The 20,947-nt window shown below is 36.7% G+C and overlaps 1 protein-coding gene across 4 annotated transcripts in view; it reads right to left on the bottom strand.

The window, feature by feature from the left end:
- Positions 1 to 20,947, bottom strand: part of LOC114047037 (spermatid perinuclear RNA-binding protein) — a 136,988-nt gene that overhangs the window by 36,939 nt on the left and 79,102 nt on the right. For 3 of the 4 annotated variants that reach the window (XM_027867703.1, XM_027867702.1, XM_027867704.1), the window contains exons 3-5: positions 19,932 to 20,152; positions 15,587 to 15,752; positions 7,797 to 7,941 (exon numbers count right to left, since the gene is read on the bottom strand). In XM_027867703.1, coding sequence (XP_027723504.1) covers positions 7,797 to 7,941; positions 15,587 to 15,752; positions 19,932 to 20,152 — 532 coding nt within the window. Of the gene's footprint in view, positions 1 to 7,796; positions 7,942 to 15,586; positions 15,753 to 19,931; positions 20,153 to 20,947 lie in introns of those variants that run through there. The other variant, XM_027867705.1, reaches the window with a different exon arrangement.

Raw genomic sequence — 20,947 nt, forward strand, 5'->3', positions numbered from 1 at the left:
AGTATCTCATTTTATGAGGAAAAAAAAACTGCTTACTCTATTACTTCACAGACAATATTATAAGGTCTCTATAGGACCAACCCATTTAAGGGTTTAACACTAAATTTAAGAGTCAGAAGACCTGGATTAGAATCCTGATGCTTCTACCTCTCATGTGATTTTGGGAAGTCACTTCATCATTCTAGCCCTCAGGTTTCTCATCTATAAAATGAAGAAACTGGACTCCATGTTCTCTGAGATTCTTCATCTCTAAGATGCTATTAAACTGAGAGGCTACAATCTGTTTAAGAAAAAAAAAAAGACTGCCACAAACTTGAGATTAGAGTAATTCAAAATTGGAAGAAACTGTAGAGAAGATTTAGTTCAACTCTCATTTCACAAATATGAAAACTGAGTCTCAGAGTGAAGTGAATTATGTCCAACACTAAATGGCACATCTGTGATCTGAATTCAGGTCTTGTGACTCCAAATCAACGTCTCACTAGCAGACTGGTGAGCTCCTAATTTAGTTTACACAATGTAACATTATAGCAAAATTTCATGTGCCTAGGTTGTTGACTACCTGGTTCAGGAAGTAAACAGTCTTCAACCTTGCATGTGTTCTTGAATAAAACTTCTTTAATATGATTGTGAAAAAGCAATTACTACTGCTTTGCCCAACAAAACATTTCTGAAGATTCCAATTTTCCATTACTGAACAAGTTTCAAAATAGATGGTTCAATTTTCTAAATAGAAAAAGCAGACTTTTAAAAGAAAACAACTTCAAGGAATTATTGAGGAAGTAATATGATGAAGCAAAAATGAGAAGAGCTGAATTCTACTCTTGACCCTGCTAATTTATGGCAGTGTGACCAAGGCAAAGTCACTTCCCATCTCTAGGACACTTTCCTTTATTAAATGAGGTGGTAAGAAATAAAATGGCAAATATTTCCCCTAAGCTCTAGAATTCTGTTTTATTAGTAAGATTTTCTACCAAAATCATCATCTACTGATTGTTTCTCCAGCGATCAGTGAACAGAAATATGTATCACAACATCATGTTAAGATTTCAACACTAGGAAAGATCTTAGAAATCAGCTAAATCCAAAACCCTTATTTTAGAGAACGAAAAAAAAAAGGACCCAAATACAACCATAGGAAAGAAATACCAAAGCCTAGAGAGAGAAAAATCAATATTGTCCAAAGTCATGCATCTGAGCGGCTGAAGAAGAATTGAACCCGTAACTTCTGATGCCCAATTCAGTGTTCTGCATTCAGTCCACTAAATCTTAACTGCTTCTTGGTCAAAAGTATAAACGCTTACTGGTTAAGGGAAGGAGTACATATGTAGAAACCTTGCTACTTCAGTCCACAAACAGATTCTAACATAACCAGCGAAGAGTTCAAGGGTCTTTTAATTCAATGCCCAGACTGGAACCTCAAAACTGCCAATTATGTCACCTTGGACAAATCATTTAACCTCTGTGAGCTTCAGTTTCTTCATCTATAAAATGAGAGTAATATTTATACTGCCTGACTCACAGAGCACTTTTGAGGAAAGTACAAGTGTGAGTTATTATTATGACTAATTCACCTGCAATTCCACCCTGGACTTTATTTTGGAAAAATATACTAAAAGCAAAGCAAAAAAAAAAAAAAGAAGAAGAAGAAGAAGATGGGGAAGAATAGGGAAGAGGGTATAGAAATATTATTCAGCAACCTGATGGATAGGGCATGAAGGCACATACCACATTCATGAACAATGTGAGCACTGAAAGTGAAGTCCATTATGTCTAACCATGTTTTAATTGGTTAGATGTTAGATTAATCACTAGAATCAAACCATACAAGAAGGAAATCTTGGTCAGTTTCTCTCAATCCCCTTCATGCATGCTAATTACTTGGCCCTCTTCAAGAAAAAGTTAGGCTATGGATAAGAAGAAATAAAGCATAAACATAACCTGATTAAGGATGGCAGTTAGCCATCTGTAGCCCATATTCTTCAAAAATGGATTGTTCACTCATACTACTAGGCTCTCCATGGCTCCTTAACAACTTGGAATAAACTGAACTGTATACAGCTAATGTTTTAAACTATAATGTTCCAAGAGAAAAGGGACTGTCTTTCACCTAAACTTATATCTTACTCAGTATCAAAGAAAGAGCTCTACATATAACCAGGGGTTTAATGTTTCCTGCATTGGGTGGAACTAACTAGCTTAGGGTAGGCAAAGAAATGATCAGATTTTTCTACTATGAATGAATGAAAAAGCATTTATTAAGTGTTTACTATGGGCAAAGAACTCATATATATACACATATATAGATGTATATGTTTGTGTGGGTATTTGTGTATGTTTATATTTTCATTCTCTCCCCCTACATATATTCTCTCTCTCTCTCATATACAGAGACATGTATGTGTATGTGTGTGTGTGTGAATATATATACATATATATATAAAAAGCATCAACTGAAAAACTAGATATAGCAAGAGAATTGTGATGAGATGAAATCAGAGAAAACAATTATCTTCTCATAGAATCTCAAAGTTGGAAGAGATTGGTTTAAATCCTAATTGAAGTATGACTCACCCAACAAGTGGTTATTGGGTCTCTATACTTTAGCACCTACAAAGAATTCTCTAATGTCAAGTAATTTCATTTTTGGAAAGCTTACATTCTTGTTCAGATACAAGTTGTATTAAATAGCTTCTGAGATCACTTTCAAATATAAGACTCTTTTAGAAAGCTCTTCTTTACATATAGGTGAAATTTGCATGCCTGTCAATCTACCATATGTTCTTTGTTTCCAGAAAACGAGCAAAATAAATCTAGTTGCTCTTTCACACAAAAGTCCATGAAAATATTATCATGTTCCTCCAAAGTCTTCCCTTCTCTAATGCTAAACAACTCAAGTTCCTTCAACTCATCCTCAAGTTAATACTTTAAAGTGATGGACATTCTTCTCTAAGTACACTTCAAGTTGAAAAAATACCAAGAATGTGGCATCCAGAACTAAATATGTTACTCCAGAGATGCAGAGGCAGAGAATATTCAAGTAAAAATTATTAACTCTTCACGCCAGTAACAAATTCTTAGCACAACCAATAAAGGATTCAAGAGTCTTTTAATCCAAAGGCCAGAATAGGAAGCTATTACTGCCAGTTGTGACAACTGCAAACTACGCAATCTTGGGCAAATCACTCAGTCTCTCTAAGCTTCAGTTTCCTTATTTGTAAAATGAAAATACCACACAGGGTAGCATTACAATCACCAATATGTCCCTACCCTCACCTCCCAATTCGACAAACCAGACTTCTACTAAAGCAGCTGAAAATCCCCCCCCCCTTTTTTTAACTATCATCATCACAATGTTGACACAAACAGTTTACAATTCATGTTAAAAACACCCAGGTCCTTTTCATACCAATTGCTGTTTACTGACTTATCTTACTACAAGACTTTTACTTCAAGCAGTACCAGATAGTCTGCACCTAGCAGAGATACATAAAAAGGCCTTTTGGAAATATTGTTTGTAATATTTCCTTATCAACTGTTGCGAATACCAGAAGACAGAATAATGTGGCAAATTTTGTCTCCAAGATCCCTGGACTTGGATGAACTGCCATCCAACCCTGGGATGGATTCATACTCAAAGTATAAACCTGTCAGGTATCAATTCAAGTCAGATTCACTCAGTCAACTTCTCCATAAACCTTTGGTAGTCTACACTATCCAACAATGGATAAACTCTATTCTAACCCAAACCACAGCTATTACCCTAGCTTCTTTGAATGTCTGGCTTATAACTGTACCATAATTTGAAGGGGGTCAATAAATCATTATCTATGATTTTAGCTTAATACTCTTGCACTTTATTTTTGCAATGACTTCAAGCCTCAGCTAACAATTCATCTATAAAACTCCTTCTAATGCCCTACCTTATACTGATCTCTCCTTTGCCTGATTCTACATTCTAGCAGTGCTTATTTATGTCCGTGTTATTATATCCCACCTACCCCCCAGCACAAGAGATTAAGTTCCATTTTCAGAAAACTCAATCAATAAAGAAATATACTTCACTCTACTAAGCCAAAATCTACCTCTTTGTATATTCTCACCATTCAACCTCATTCTTCTCTTGGGAGCTTATTATATGACTACAACATCACCATTCTCAGCATTCTCAACAAGTGACCATCTAATCAACACTCAAAATATTTTCAGTGCAAGTAGTCCATCTCACTCTTGAACAGCTCTACTTGTTGGGAAGTCTTTCCTTATATTAAGCCAAAATATGTGCTAGTATAAAAACTAGCAAAATTTTACTAATCTCTGTTCACTGTTTCCCTGGATGCAGACTTCATTCAAGTCTGTGATAAGAGGCAGACGGAGAGAAATCAAGCTAATGGGAAACCAATTTATGAGAAAGTCACGAACAGGAAAAAAAACTTAGGAAATGACCTATGGAGTCATGGAACACTCTAGTCTTGAGAAGGAAAGAAGAGGTTTCATGTCCTTTTATTAGTAATAGGTGGAAGAAATTATGCCAAGGATGAGACAAGGGATTCCTGAATAGAAGATAGAAAAACTGAAGATAAACTCCTGGGTCTTCCTCCTAACAACTCCCCAACTCCACCACCCTAAATCCTTCAAGTTGGTTTGGAGTTTTCAGTTTTTTTGTTTTTGTTTTGTTTTTTTTTTAAAGGCAATTGGGGTTAAGTGACTTGCCCAGGGTCACACAGCTAGTAAGAGTCAAGTGTTTGGTCTGAGGCCAGATTTGGACTCAGGTCCTCCTGACTTCAGGGCCGGTGCTCTATCTGCTGCGCCACCTAGCTGCCCCTGGAGCTTTCAAAAGAAGAGTCACCTCTGGAGAAATTCAGATTCCACAACAAGCAAATCACAAAGGACACAAAAAGCAACCAAAGAGAACTGGGGCACCTCATGGACAACTTTTATAAATGGCAAAGAAAGGATTCCTTTCATTTCCAAAGATTTTCAGGAGAACTGGTTCTAGACCAACAGATCCGACTAAGTTTTTTTTTTTTTTTAAATAGCCTGTGCCCTCACTAAAATGCTGTCCTAAACTCTCTCCATTTCAAAAAACTCTTTTATATAGATTGTTATAATGGAGAAAGAACACTAGTCTTCAAATCAGAAGACCGAAGAATGAGTTCCGGCTCCAATTAATTACTGCTGCACCTGACCCCCTCTGTTCCTCAATTTCCCCAGCCTCAAAATGGCTATAATATCAGTATTACCTACCTCAGAGTTGTTGAATATGTTTTATACACATTTAAGTGCCACAAAAATGTGAGTACAAAGGTGAAACCATCCTAAAAATAGGAATGTTCAATCTCTTTAGTAAACCAGTATCCCTGGAAGGAGTCTTTAAGCCTACAATTAAACAAAATTCTGTTCTACATCACATTTTTTTGGGGGGGGGGGGAAGCCACCCTACATCAAGTATAGTAAGGATAAGTTTTATAGAAACTTAAATATTAACTGTCTACAAAGGGACAGACTAGACAATGGAAGGGACCTAAGACAAACACCGTTATTTTGACAAATGAGAAAACCGAGGCCCGGAAAGGAGAGTGATTTGCCAAAGTACAAACAGTTTAAATTGCAGACCAGTTCAAACTCTAATCTCCTTACTCCCAATCCAGAGTTTTCTACCATTCATATTAAGACTTTTTAAAAAGGTCTTTGAAAGGCAAAGTAAAAGAACACAACTCCATGAAAATAAAGCATCACGGCCTGAACTTCAGAAAGCTCTATAGTCGATCATACTTGTAAGATTTTACAGAAAGCAATTAAACACAGCTCCGCTGTCATGCAATTTAATTAACACTGTACTGAGACAGAAATTACTAGCTTCAAGTAACATCAGATGGCATCTCATGTCTCTGAATTCAATGAATGGATCCCAAAATAAAAATACAAAGTCACTCCCTTGACTTAACAACGTTCAAGTTTTTTCTAGCGGTCAGGTCTCTCAAGTTTCCCAGAGCTAATAAAAATTGTGACATTGCAGACCCATTCTTACATGGTTAGTGTTCACGATGAACTGCAAAGCTATTAGAAAAAAAAAATCTAGTCATTTAACACAAGTTTTTAAAGTGATTCTAAAGACAATGATAGTAAGAAATGTACATATGCAACTGATTTATATCTATTGACTAGAATAAAGCTCATTTTAAGATTTCAAATTTCAAAGACTTTTACTTAACTCTACACATATGGCCCAATACTCACAACTAAAAAATATTAAATGCTTAATATAACTGGTGAAATAAGTCTCTGCTGCCCTCATCATCTACTTGAAACTGAATGAGAAACTGACCAATATTTCTTACTGAATTGGGATTTTGGGTGGAGAGGTATGCAAAAAGATATATGACACATCTACAGATGAGAAAGCAACAAGGAATTCCCCATGTTGGTCCAGATGAACCCAACTGCCTATGCTGTAATGACAGAAAATAGCCAGTTGGTCAAAGGTCTGACAAACAGTAATACTGCAAAACAAAACTGGGGACAGAAAGTGAAGTTAGAAGCAAAAATTGACAAGATAAAAAACCCTTGAAATCAAAAAGGATCTTTTCATCCTTGTGTGCATTCCTGTCACTAACCCGAATCAGAAGTTCTCCACAAATCAGAAGCAAGTCTTCATGAATTCTTGTGACAAAGTTTCAATACCTGGTGGTCAAATCTGTTAACATTTACACTCAGCTCACTCTATGCTGAGCTAGGATGATTCTTGAACAAGAGACACATTTCATTACTGAACCCCTATTCAAAGAAATTCCAGCTTGAACTCACTGGTATAATCTTTGAAATCCCAGGATCATCTCCATGGATAAGGATTTGAAAGGGTAGAGGTGAAGGGACTGGAGAGGGAAGGTAGTAAAGGGAACAGCCTATCACAGGTATGCACAACATTTGGCCTGCACACCGCTTATGGCCCATGAAAAGATTTCAGGTGGCCCACAGAAAATTTAGAGGATGTAAAACAGGCCTGCACAATATACCACAGACTATATGTGGTGCAGGCCTGGCCGATCACATAGCTTCAAGGTTAACGATGTCCATTCTCTCTTGTGCTGAGCCACTCTTGGATGTCCCCCAATATCCAACACATGGTAGGCATTCAAACACTAAGAAGGTATCAGGAAGACTAATCTCTGCAGATAAATTCAGAACACTACATGGAGTGTCAGAAATCTCCCAAGAGGAAATACGTATAAAAAATCTTAGAAATAAATTCCAACTCACCCCACAAGTGGGATCTTTAACATTAAAAAATAAACACACATGAGTAAAATTGTACATACATATGATTAAGGGATCTAAGCTACAGCTGAGAAGATAATATTTATAATTTTAAAAAGGTGATGTACAAACAGTCCTTATTGAAGAAATCATCAAAACATATATTAGGAATTTGTTAGACCATAAAATCCATCATACTAACCAAAGTCAGGATGTGTTTGTTTAAATGACTACCAAGTATGCATAGCAATTTTAAATGAAGCAAGACAGGATCCTCAAATGCTACTAAAGCTATAGTAGTCATGATAGAATTCTAAGAATAAGCACAGGATTTTTCATACATTAAACATTCTATACATTTCTACACTGAACCTTTTACCAAATATGCAAAAATACACATTTGGTTATTTTTAATGTCATAAACATAAGACAAAAGAGAACAGTTATATGCCCAAACCTATATGACATTGCCAACACAACATCTGAGACAGAAGTCTTATGTAAACAAAATTAGAAGGGAAAGAAAAAGCTTTATATACCTCCATCTTTCTTCTCCAATTCATCCCTAATTAGAGGGGAAGTAAGTATCACCTTCAGCGTTAACGTGGGCTCTTTTGTATTTCGGATAATAATAGATGCCTCTTTTATACACTGCTCCACTTCATATCTCTCTTCTGTAAGTTTCTGAAAGTCACCAAATAAGATCTTTAAAATGTCCAATTAATTAGAATTATAAATCACATAAAAAAGGAATGTTTGTACTATATATAAAAGGATCTCAACCTGCAACAATCAGTTAATGACATTATTGTGCTTAAGTGAGGAAGCCCTCCAAATGTTTGATCAATAATGAACACCTAGCTTCTCTGTTTTCTTCTAAATTACTTGGTACAAAATAAAAAATAAATATTCTTTTTTGTGGTTAGAAGCAGCTTGTGATGCAATGGATAGACTGCTGGGCCTGTAGTAGGGAAAATTTGAGTTCAAATCCACTCTCAGACACACACGAACTGTGTGGCCCTGATCAAGTCATTTAATCTGCTTGTCTCAGTTTCCTCAACTGTAAAAGGGAGATAATTTTAGCACCCATTTTGTCAGGATGTCATGAGGATCAAATGAAATAGTATTTGTAAAAGTGATTAGGACAGTAACATGGTATGTGGTAGGCTCTATATAAATGCTTATTTCTTTCTTCCTTCCTTTCCCTCCCTTTCTTTCTCCCCACTTTGGTTGTCAAAATTCCTAATTAAAGTACCCAAGAATTACTGAACAGAAAATGTCAGTACTGTAACAAACATCAGAACACAGCTTGATAGAGATGGCAGTAATCTTGGAGATCTAGACCAACTCTCCATTTTATGGGTGTGTAAACTGATATCCAAAAGGGTTAAATGACTTAGACATGGTGCTACAATGCGTCACTGGCAGAAGTAGGCCTAGAACCCAGGATTTTTGACTCCCAATCCTTTCCACTGTGCCACTTATAGCCAAATTCCACAAAACCTTGCTATCATGTGGGTCCTGACTGCCAGAGATACAAATTGAATGGCTGGCAAAGATGCTGTCTGAAGGAAACAATTATCAACATTAAAAGCAGAGTATTAATATTTTTTACTAAATAGGAATGTCCAACCTACTATTTAATAAACAGTACACAATATTATAACTGGCATTTATAAAGGAGTTTGCAAAGTGTTTCATATATATTGTCTCATCTGCTCCTTTCATCAATGCTGTGAGAAAGGTATTGAAAATCTATTTCCAGTTTAAATTAAAGATGATAAAACAAGCCAAAAGAGGCAAAGTGACTTATTCAAAGTTAACATCATCAAAACTAGAACCCTAAGGATTCTGACTCAAGTCTAGTGTTCTTTTCTCTGCACCAAGGCTCTACTCCACTTCAAACTACTGGGGATATATTACTGAAAAATAAATTACATTGAAAGATCCTAAACCAGCAGTTTACCTGGATGGATCCTCTCAAACATTTTAACTACTAATTTTCAAGTCCTCATAAAAATAATTAAGCAGGGTTTGTTTGTTTTTTAAAGAAAAGCATATGAACATGAATAAGAACAGGAAGCCATAGTGATCTATTTTCAGTGGATGAATACAAGCCAGCAACTGTGCCCTATTTGAAGCTGAGAGACTAGTGAGACTCAAGATTACAGGACAGGGCATTTGACATTCACAGGGAAACATGATTATGTTGTATATTAAAAGAAAAATCACATTATAATTTAACGGCCTGGCACAGTATAGCAATCACCTTCTAATTATGACAATGTATTACAACTATAAAGGCATGCTTGTGACATTCAGTACTTCTTGCACACCTACACAAAAAAGTACTGAACTAAAGTCAGGATGCAAGTCCTGGCTGTCATTTAACTAGCTATCTGGAACCAGAAAGGTCACTTTACTTTCCCGGATGTCAGTTTCCTAATTTCCAAATGAGAGGAGGGAACTCGATCTCCAAGGTCCCTCCAGGCCCAATATCTATAGTAATATTTATATCTATGGGCTATCTTTGCTCTAGTAAAGAAACACTGAAAGCATTTGACAAAAAGGCCAAAGAATATGACCTAAAAATCTCTTATGAGACAGCCCCACAAAGTAAAGACATCCCCTATGCATGAGGCAGAAAAACCAAGTTATGTAAACTTAGAGTCACACGATAATTAGAGGGACCAGAGCTAGAATAAAACAATTTCAAAGATCATCTAACCGTCATTTGACAGAAGAATAAACTAAGACTCAGATACACAAAATGAGTGATCATACAGGGAGTTAGCATTAGGACCAGGACTCAAATGCAGACGTCCCTGTTCAAAGTCTAATACTATTTCCATTACACTACACTAACACACTGAACCTAGAGTCAGGCAGCCAGTCAAAATCCAATTATAAAAACTACTGAGCTATGCAAACTGGGACAATTTCACCTGACAAAACCATAGCATCATTGATAAAATAATGATAATATTTATATAATCCATTTTAAAGAATTGGTGAGAATGAAAAAACTTGGCAAGTTCTTAGAAATGTGAGTTGTAACAATTATTACTAACGTTCCATATCTCTTAATTCCTGACAGTGTTTAAAATTAAAAAAGCATTATCCTATACCATACTTCCAAATATTCAGAATGATAACTCTGAGAAACTGCAAAATTTTTGATCTTAGAAAAAATTTCATAATCATAAAAGGGAAGAAAATGGACTTAGTTTGGACATATGAAAGTAAGAATTGAAACAAAATAGGATTTTGAGTTTACCATCAGTTAATTAGAACCCATCATTTCCTCAATATTCTAGTGAATCAAAGTTTTATTATACTGCATCCATAGTTTCTACCAATCAATGGATTTTTTGACTCTGAACAAATGATCAAAAAATTTTAAATACATCCAGACTTGTATAATAAATCCAGGGGTAAAAAAATTTGTCCTTTTTATTAGGGATGAGTCTGGTAAAATTATTTTAGAGTACAAGAAGACACAAGAAGAATGAGGCAAAGCAATGAAGGATATCTAAATAAGGTCCTCAAAAAAGTTATAACCCCAATATGAATACAAGGGGATGAGTCAAAGGACAACATGAATATGAGTATTGAGAGCCAAATTAAATCAAGGATATCAAAGACAGGAATATCAAGTTATGCAGAGGATTGGGGAGGGAAAGAAAAGAGAAGATAGTACCTGGATCAAAGCAGACCAACAAGAAAGTAATTGTAATAGTTTAGGTCAGTGATAAGTATCTAAATTAGGGTGATGGCTAAGTAAGTGAGAAGAGGAGAGATATTCTGAAGGTAGAAGCAAGACACAGCAACTGGCTGGATATGGAAAATGAGGGAAAGGAACAAGCTGAAGATGACTCTCAAGCTTAAAAACTTAGATGACTCAAAGGCTGGTACCCCATCAGAAATAGCAAAGTTCTGAAGAAGTTTGGCTTAGGGAAAAGAATGAGCCCTATTTGGACATGTTGAGTTTTAGATGCCTATGGAACATCCAGCTGGATATGACCAGAAGAATATGTTCAAAAGAACTTTTAGTTGGAGAAGTAGAACTGGAGCTCAAAAGTTCCGTGAGAGTTGGATATGGAGATCGTGGAGTAATCTGCAGAGATGATAGGTGAAGCCATAAAACTAATAATCATCATCAAAAGGGGAGGGGGGCCCAGGACAGAGCCCAAGACACAGAAAAGGAACTGGCAGACAGGAGAAGCAGGAGAGAGCAGAATAGGGAAACGTACCAACAACAGAGCAGTCAGGAGGAATCAGTATCAACAGAGTCAAATGATGCGGCTGGGTCAAAAAAAGATGAGGAGTGAGAATTGGCTGTTGGATTTAATGAGAGAGAAATCGCTGATGACCTACGAGAGAGCAGTTTCATTCCAGTGGTGCACTGGAAGCAAGACTGCAAGGGATTAAGAAGTAGAAGATGACAAGTAGAGGTAACAAGGACAGAAAACTTTTTCTAGGATTTTGGAGGTAAAAGGGAGGTATACAATACAATAGCTTAATAGCTTGAGGGGACAGCCAGGTCAAATCAAGGTTCTGCAAAGACAGGAGAAATCTTTGACTATTTGAAGACAGCAGGGAAGAAGCCAAGAGATAAAGAGAGAAAATTATAGAGAGGAGAAACTCAAAGGAGGAAGCTCACAGGAAATGGCATAGGAGATCAAGAGTATAGTGGTTAACCTGGACAAGGAGGCCCCCTTTTCTTCCAAGACTGTAGAACAAAGAAGGAGAGAATGGTGGACGATGGTGAAATCAGGGAAGAGATTACAATGCATGACCTCAAAAATTTTCAATCAAGCATGAAGCAAGGTCCTCTGCTGAGAGGTAAGGGTTAAGTGAAATTAATATAGGGGGATGGAGGAAAGAAGAATAGGTCCAGAACAGAAACTGTGAAAAGTGTAAGTCAATCAGGAAACAGTATGGCTTGTAATGAGGGAGCAGCTAAGATTAGATCAATTTGTAGTTGGCCCAGTTACCAATGTTCTTTGACTTTTTCCAGCAGTGTTTAACAACCTAAGAGAGAAAGAAGATGGTACAAATAATAAAGGTTTTGCATTTCACAAAGTACTTTCCTCATAACAATGCTATGATGAGAGAACAGAAGACAAACTTAGACAAGTTAGAAGAGAAATACTCTCTTCATGTTACATAGCTAATAAATGCAAAGCTGGGTCTGAAACTTCTGTCTCCTAATGTCAAGTACAGTACTCTTCGAAATGCTGTCTGTTCCCTCCCGTAGACACATTAGAGAAAAGGAGGAGCAGTAAAAAGAATTTTTAATTTTGTTTTGTTCTGGTTTAGATCTGTGATTTCATCAATGTAAAGAACTCCTGCATTCCTTACGATGATGCAAGATTGGCAACATGCCTATAATTTAAAGAGTCTTAGAATGTCAGAGAAAATCATATTCAGATAAATTTTAGCTTTGTTCACTCTTATAAAAAAGATTCTAGAGAATAGAACAGGATTTGCAGGCAGAACGGACCTTTAAAGATTATCTGGTCCAACCTGATTTTACAGATTAAAAAATTGAGGCCCACAAAATTTAAGTCTTAGCTTGCCTAAGATCATGGTGATAGAAAGTGACAAAACCAGGATTCAAACGAAGGTCCTGAGAAACCAAACCTACAACTCTTTCCTCTGTACATTCTACCTCTTGAAAACAGAAAAAACAATTTTATGATTTATGCTTTCTGGAGTGTTATTTTCCATCTGCAATGGTAAAAGATAACTGAAGAGTTGACTACTATAACCAGTTTTGAAATCATGAGTATCTGATACATAAAAGAATAAGAGTAAAGGATGTCATGTTCATTAACTTAACTAGAATTGGAAGGAGCTTTAGTAAACACTTAACCTAACTCACCTGTTAACTTGATTGTTTAACAAGAACTATTATTACTCCAGAGTTTCCAAAACGGGAAATTCTTAAAATCTATAATTATCTTTACACTAAAAAAAACTGATGGAGCTGTCATTAAATTACTGCATTAATTCTTTAAAGGAAGCTCAAAGCATGCTTTTTATTAATCTTATAGTTTTACAAAACAAGAAAATAATCAGCAAAATATGGCTAACAGTCTGCTGACCTCAAAGAATGAGGAAAGGATTTGAGAGTACTTAAGCACTCTAGAAATGTGCATTATCACTTAGGAAAAGTAACAGAGTGTAATGTGAAAGAGTGTTGGAGTCAGTTCCTTGTAGCTCCAGAAGTATGATTTCATAAAACCTATATTCAAATCCCAGTACTAGTACTTACTAGCTGTGTGACCATGGACAAGTTACCTTCCCTCTCTGCACCTCCATTTCCTCATTAGTAAAATGGAGAGAATAAGTGCAATCTCTACCTCACAAGGCTATTGTGGGGAAAGTGCTCAGTGAACATTAAAGTGCTAATAAGTTATTATCCTGGAAAAGCTCCAGTCTTCTAGGCTTTCCAAAGGTTAAGTGACTATTTCAGGTAGACTCAAACAAATGTGTACTTAAATATTACACTAAGCTCCGGAGATAAAAGATAAAAAGCTATACAGTCCCTCAAGGAAATTAAAATGTATTTAAGTTAGCTTTAAATCATCTCACCAGTCCTTCTAGCTTTATAGAACCCACAGTTCCATGAAGTCCACTCCAAAAGAACTACTTTAAGGAAGTCTAGGTTTGTTGTTGTTGTTAATTTAGTATATACCTTAACTTCGCAAACATTTTCTCCACTTACATCACCACAAGTTTCCTTTATGTCACATGTCTTACTCACAGATCTATACCTAAAATATTTGTTTTCTCTGTAGTCTGGCTTGTGACCTCATCATCCAAATGAAACTGTTCTCTCCAAAGCTATCAATGACCTCTTAAATGCCAAATCTAATAACCTTTTCTCAATCCTCATCCTTCTTGACCCTTTCCACTAATACTGTCAATTATCTTCTTTTCCTTGATTTTCCCTTCTCCTTAGATTTTCACAACACTTATTTCCCAATTTTCCATTTATCTGACTGCTTCTTTCCAAGTCTCCTTTACTGTATCTTCATCTAGGTTATACCTGTAACCTTGGTAACCTTGGGTGTCCCCCAAGGGTGGGTCCTGGGCCCTTTTCTCTTCTCCTTCAATACTATTTCACTTGATTGTAGCTGTTTTTATGGTTTCAATCATCACCTCTATTCAGGTCATCCTCAGATCTGACTAGCCTACTAACCTCTCTCTTAACCTCCAGTCTTACATCTCCAACTACCCACGGGACATCTTGAATTGGATGTCTTACAGAAATATTACACTCAACATGTCCAAAACTGAACATAATTTCTTTCCCAAAAAGTCCTCCCCTCTTCCTAACTTCCTTATTGCTGCTGAGGCCACCACCATTCTCTAGTAACCCAGGCTCACCACCTAGGTGTTATCTTCAATTCTCTCAAAGCCCCCAGAGGCAATCTGCTGCCAAGTCCTGTCAATTCTACCTTCCAACTATCTCTCCAGTATACCCTCTTCTTTCCTCTAACACTGCCACTACTTTGGCGCAGGTCCTAATCATTTCACACATGGACTTACTGGCTAGTTGGTCTCCCTATCCTCCACTAAGCTATCAAAGTGATCTTCCTAAAGCACTGGCCTGATCATCTTATCTTCTATTCAATAAACTTCTGTGGCTCCCTATTACCACTAGGATCAAAGAAATCCTCTTGACTTTTCTTCATAACTTAGCCTCCTCCTATCTGCCCAGCTTCTTACACTTTATTCCCTTTCACATACTCAATAATCAAGACACAGCTCTCCTTACTATTCCTCCAACTAGAGAATGTATCTCCTGACTTGGCATTTTTACTGGTTGTTCCTCATACCTGGAATGTTTTCACTCCCCATCTACATCTCTTGCCTTTCATGGCTCCCTTCAGGTCTCAGCTAAAATCCCATCTCTAGCAAAAAGCCGTTCCTGGTCCTCCTTAATGCTACTGCCTTCCCTAAAAAATATCTTACATACAACATGTCCTAAAAATCTTAGTGTAGTTTTAAGCTATTTAATCTTATTTAATCAGTGAGTTTAAACTATTAAAGCTTAAAATTGCACTAAGACTGTTGCGACACATCCTGTATATCTCATTTGTACATAGTTGTTTGTATGCTGTCTCCCTCATGAGGCTGTGAGCTCCATGAAAGCAAGAAATGAAGGGTTTTTTTGCTTTTCTTTCTATCTCCAAAGCTCAGCATAATGACTGTCATATAGTAGATGCATAACAAATGCTTTTTGACTTGAATGAACATTTACCACTTTTACCTATGTAAAATCTACCTGGAAGGGTAGTTTTACAACAGAACTCACCTGAATTTGAATAGGAAGATTGTCTTTGACAGTGTGTAATAGAGTTTCCGTGGGTTTATCTTTGCACATCAGAACCAGCTCAAGGTCCATATCATCTTTTATCAACAAGCCTTTTGCAACTAGGCCAATTCTCATTACACCACAGAGTGTTCGGCCACCTTGATCCCTTTAAAAGAAAATTTTGAATGATTATCTTTACATGTGAGCACCAGGCTATTCCAGAGTCTAGAAGTACAACGAAGGAGTAGATAAGTGGATGCAAAGGAGAATAAAATTCGAAATATTCTGCTTTCTATGAGTATAGCAGAAAAGAAAGAGAAATATAATACCCATCTTATAGATGAGGTAACTAAGGCTCAAAGGTAAACAAGTAACCCAAGATATAGGGCTCTAAAAGTGGAATATCAACATAAACTAAGTGATTATTGCAGAATAGATATGAAATGATCTTGGATAAGTAATTTAACCACTCTGGGCCTCAGTTTCCTCACCTGAAAAAAGAATGGTTAATTCCTAAGGGCCCTTCCAGGCCTTTTCTATTTTGAGATTATGTGAAACAGTATCCCTGGAAATCATTACAACCTCATGACATTTTGGAGCTCTTAAGAATCTCATTCTTAAGGGGGGGGGAAGAATTACTATTTTCATCTTTAAATTATACCCAAAATGTTAGGTTTCCTTGCTGTTAAAATTTACATTTTTTAAAAGAGATTAAATAGAATACACAAGACAACTGAAAGAGTCTCTAGGACTAAGGAACAAAAGACCTGAGTTCTAGTTCTGTCAGTGGCTTACATGATGGCCTGGGGCAAATATTTTACCTCCCTGGGTCTGGTTTCTCAAATGTAGAATGGAAAGGTTGAAGAAAACAATCTCTAAGCTTTCTCTGCACTAAATTCTATGATCCTGTGACTTGTCACACAAGGTTATAGAGTTAGTAAATGACAGAGAGGACTCAAAACCACAATGAAGTAGAGCACTGCTTTCACTATGGTCCTATTCAGCTATAAAAGTATGTGGTTCTAAGATGCTTTCAACTACTGAACAGATAACACTGTGGGAATATTAAATAGGGGAAGAAAGCATAAGACATGGTTCTTGCTCACGAGAAGCTAACTAGGAAAACAAGACATAAATCAAGATACTTTAGCCTCTTTCAGCTTCAGTTTCCAATCTATAAAAAAAGGATAGTACTTGCACTACATATCTATTGTGAAAAATTCTTTAACAGTGCTATAGGAATATGAGCTTCATTCACAGTTGAAACACATATAAATCAATGTTAAAACAGGATATGATAAAGTATCCACATGACACAAAAATCAATAGCTGTAAAAGTTTAAAAGAATGTCATCAACGTGGGTAAAAACTATGGAGGAAAGTCTCCTAAAGGAGAAGAGATTGGACTCATTTAAGTGAAAAAAGTATTCCAAGGGGGGCTGTGGCAAAAAAAAAAAAAGTAATATAGGTCAACCAGGCCCAGGCAGACAATGGCAAGCAGAAGCAGTGATCTACAGTAGAAAATTCATTAGATTTCAAGTCTCAGAATGTGGGTGTGAATCCCTGTTCTGGTTCTTACTTTATGATCTTAACCAAATCATTTCCCTTCTCTGTATCTCAGTTTCCTCCTCTACAAAGAGTTGAACTCTGATTATCTCTTCTAACACTAAACCCATGATCCTAGGAGATACAGGTTGAAAAGTAAGACTCTGGGAAGAGTGTGGAATGGTTGAATGCTAAACTAAGAATGTAAACTTGATTCCATGTACAATGCAGGTAGAATGGGGGAAAAGTGATGATTAGGGGAATGATCAAAGCTTCTAATGTTATTCTGCCAGCAACATGTAGGATAAACTGAAAGGACCAGAGAGAACACTTACAAGGCTCCTGTGAAATGTTGATGATTCAAAGGCTAATGACACTGGTAAGAGATAAATGTAAGAAGCAAAATGCATCATTTTAAAGAAAAGATCTGCTTACTAGCTGTGTGACCCTGGGCAAAAAATTGCCTCACCAAAAAAAAAAAAAAAAGACCTGAAGAACTCAGTGAATGAGTAGATGTAGATAACAGCAAGAAGAACTGAAGGTGATTCAAAATTTCCCAATGTCAGTAACTAAAGCTAAATTCCCTGTCCTGTTGAAATTCACACTCAAGTAGAGAGATGTAACATATACACAGATGATAATACAAAATGAAGAATAAGAAATGCTTGAAAAGTATAAAAAGTTATTCAGGAAGAAAGAAGAGGAAGATTATTTTTGATTGCACAGCTCAAGAAATGCTTCATGGAAGAAATAGGTAGCATCTGAAGGAATGCTCGTCTACCTTGATATATGTGGAAATCGAGACCCAGAGACATTAACTCATGGTTCTGTACCTTTGCTAGTTCCAGAGCTAACTCTAACAAATTCCAATTTGCGGCCCTTCCTAGATTATCATTTCTGATCTCCAGTAAGAATGGTAGGGAGAGACGCCATCAGCCTGGGTTCAAATATTCACAGGGATTACTCCACAAATTGCATTATTCATATGTGCTCAGTCAAGAACTGACTTTATTCACATGTCCAATTCTGTTATAAAACTCAAAGTTAAGTCTAAGGTCTATAAACCTTTAAAAACCTTTAAAACACAGTGACCTCACCAAGTTAAACAATAGTCACCTGGAAAGCTTTTCCAGGGTCTCCCAGTTCTGTGTAAAAACATCTTCCAAGATAAGACTTGTTAAGAAAAGCCAGGCACTTGCCTAAGTACACTCTAAATTTGGAAGCAGAACTATTTCAACATACATATAAACTCAGGGAAATAAAAAGAGGTTATTGAATGACCCCACTGAGACCTCACACAAGTCCCAAATTCACCAGTATCATTTTTAAAAGCCATTATATATTTTATCTATATTAGAAGGGTACTGGACTACTGCCAAGGGACTAAGAAACAAGACTAAGGTCCCTTCCAGTTCTAACATTATACATTCTAAAATCCGATCCATATCTAACATTCTATATTACGTATTTTAGCCACTTACACTTCAAGCCTTACAAACTTTTAAAGCTGTCCTAAAATGGAATGGGCTGCCTCCAGAGATGCAGTTCTTCCATAACTGGAACTCTTCAAACAAAGGCTGGATGATCACTTGTTAGGAATGTTGCAAAAGGAATTTATCATATGGGGTGGACAATAAGACTCCTGAAGCCCATCCGTATCTGTGATTCTAAGACATCACCAAATACAGTGTATATTTCCCAAGAATAAGACCATCAAGTAAAGAAATATTCTACTTTGGCAGAAAGGGACCTTAAGGCATAAAATGCTGTTACCATAAAAGGCAATAAAAATAATCTATTCTCAAATATGGAGAAGAATTTTAATTGGTCCAATGATTCTGAAAAGAAATGTGGAATTATTCTAAGAAGTAACTAAGAAATACATATCCATAGCATAATACCCAGAAATTTCACTGCTAGAAAGTCAAAGACAAAAATTAAGATCTCATATACACCAAAATATTTGTAGCAGTACTTTTTCTGATAACAAAAAAGCTAAAAACAATTGAGGAATGGCTAAACAAACTGCAGTACAAGAAAATAATGAAATATTACTGCCCCCTTAGAAAAGAAAGCATGACATATACTTTCAGATTCAATTGAAATGTTGGTTAGTTTTGCTGAGCTACTTTCTTTTCTTTTTCCTTCTCTTTTTTTTGGGGGGGAAAGGGGTGCTTTTCAGTTTTTTGTTTGAAAAAGGAAAGCTGGCTGGGTAAGGGTTGGGGAAAAAGATATATTCAGAAGCAAAGGTAATGTAAACGAAAGAAACAGCTCCTAGTTCTCGCCTTCCATTTTAGTGTGCTATCCACACCAAAATCACCTACATTTTAAATTTATTTTCATGCAATGTTGACTCTGAGATTTTAAATGACTTATTATAATACAGTACCCATAATCCTCTCCCCAAGGAAAGCTACTAGTTATTTCAAATAAATGAAAGGAAAAAAATTGGGTGGTGCTTTCTACTAAAAAGATAGCCTTAAAGAATGAAGAGATTATTCAGTTTGGTGTCCTAGCTACCAATGGGACAGTGAAGTCTACATCACAGAATTGTCATTAAGGAATAAACTTTATAAACCTTCAAGAAGTATAGAAATGAGAAGCAGTTTTAGGTCTTCTTTCTAGAGTCCACTAACCATTAATTTTTTTCTTTCTAAATTCAAAGTATTCACCCGTCAGAAAATCACTTAATAAATGCTAGTTGACTGACCAACTTCCATACCAATTTACTTCCTAGTTATGCTCAGATATATCAAGAAACATATTGCATAGTAAAGCATTATAAAGTCGGTTCACTCACTTGGCAGAGTTTTCTCCAGCATCATCCTTTTTCACATCTACATCTCCCTCTGTTTTCCCAGATTTACTCATCTCATCCATCCAATCTGAGACATGTTTAAGAGCACATTCCACAGTGGATACCATGTTCTGGACAGCTTCAAGTTCTTCTGGAGATGGATAAATTGTTGAATGTTTCACCATAACATGGCGATCATCATTAGCAAAAGATCTAATAGATCTCTGTTAGAAAAGTAAGGGGAAAAATGTTACTAGTTTGAGATAATAATAACAGTAGCTCCCATTACTATACTCCTTTATGGCTTACAAAGAGTAGACAACACCAAATGTCATTTTAAAATTGCCTCTAGGGTGAGGCCAAGATGGCAGAGTAAAAGCAGGGATTCGTTTCAGCTCTCCCCCAAACCTCTCCAAATACATGTAAAAAATAACTCTAAACAAATTTTAGAACAGCAAAACCAACAAAAAGACAGAGTGAAACAAATTTCAAGCCCAAGATAACCTGGATGGTTGATGGGAAAGGTCTGTTACACTGGGCTGGTAGAGGAACTCAGTCCAGCCACACAGGCACAGATTGGGCCCCAGCAAACCTGGAGCAGGCCTCAGGGGACTGAATCACTGGCAACTGTGGTGATTTCCAGACTTCTCAACCCACAAATGCCAAAGACAACATACAAGGTCAATAGGAAAGGTCTGTCAGAACTGGATGACAGAAGAACGCAGTCCAGGCCCAGCACAGCCCCAGGGTGGCAGCATCTTCTGGAGATCTCAGCACACAGAAGGTAAGGAGATTTAACAACTAAGGAGGAGATTAACAGGAATCTCTTTGTTGGCACTGAGGAAGGATTCTGTTGTTTGCCCATACTTGGACCTGGGTCACAGTCCTGGGGCAAGGAGGAGCACTGGCATAGCTGAGCGTGTGGAAGCAGTAAAGACCGAACCCTCCTCACAGTTCCTGGGCAGAAAAGAGTGCTTGTGGTCACTCACAGACCAAAACACAGGCCAGGAGGGAAGTAA

The sequence above is a fragment of the Vombatus ursinus genome, unplaced genomic scaffold (assembly GCF_900497805.2).
Source record: "Vombatus ursinus unplaced genomic scaffold, bare-nosed wombat genome assembly UNPS02014786.1, whole genome shotgun sequence".
Taxonomy (NCBI): domain Eukaryota; kingdom Metazoa; phylum Chordata; class Mammalia; order Diprotodontia; family Vombatidae; genus Vombatus; species Vombatus ursinus.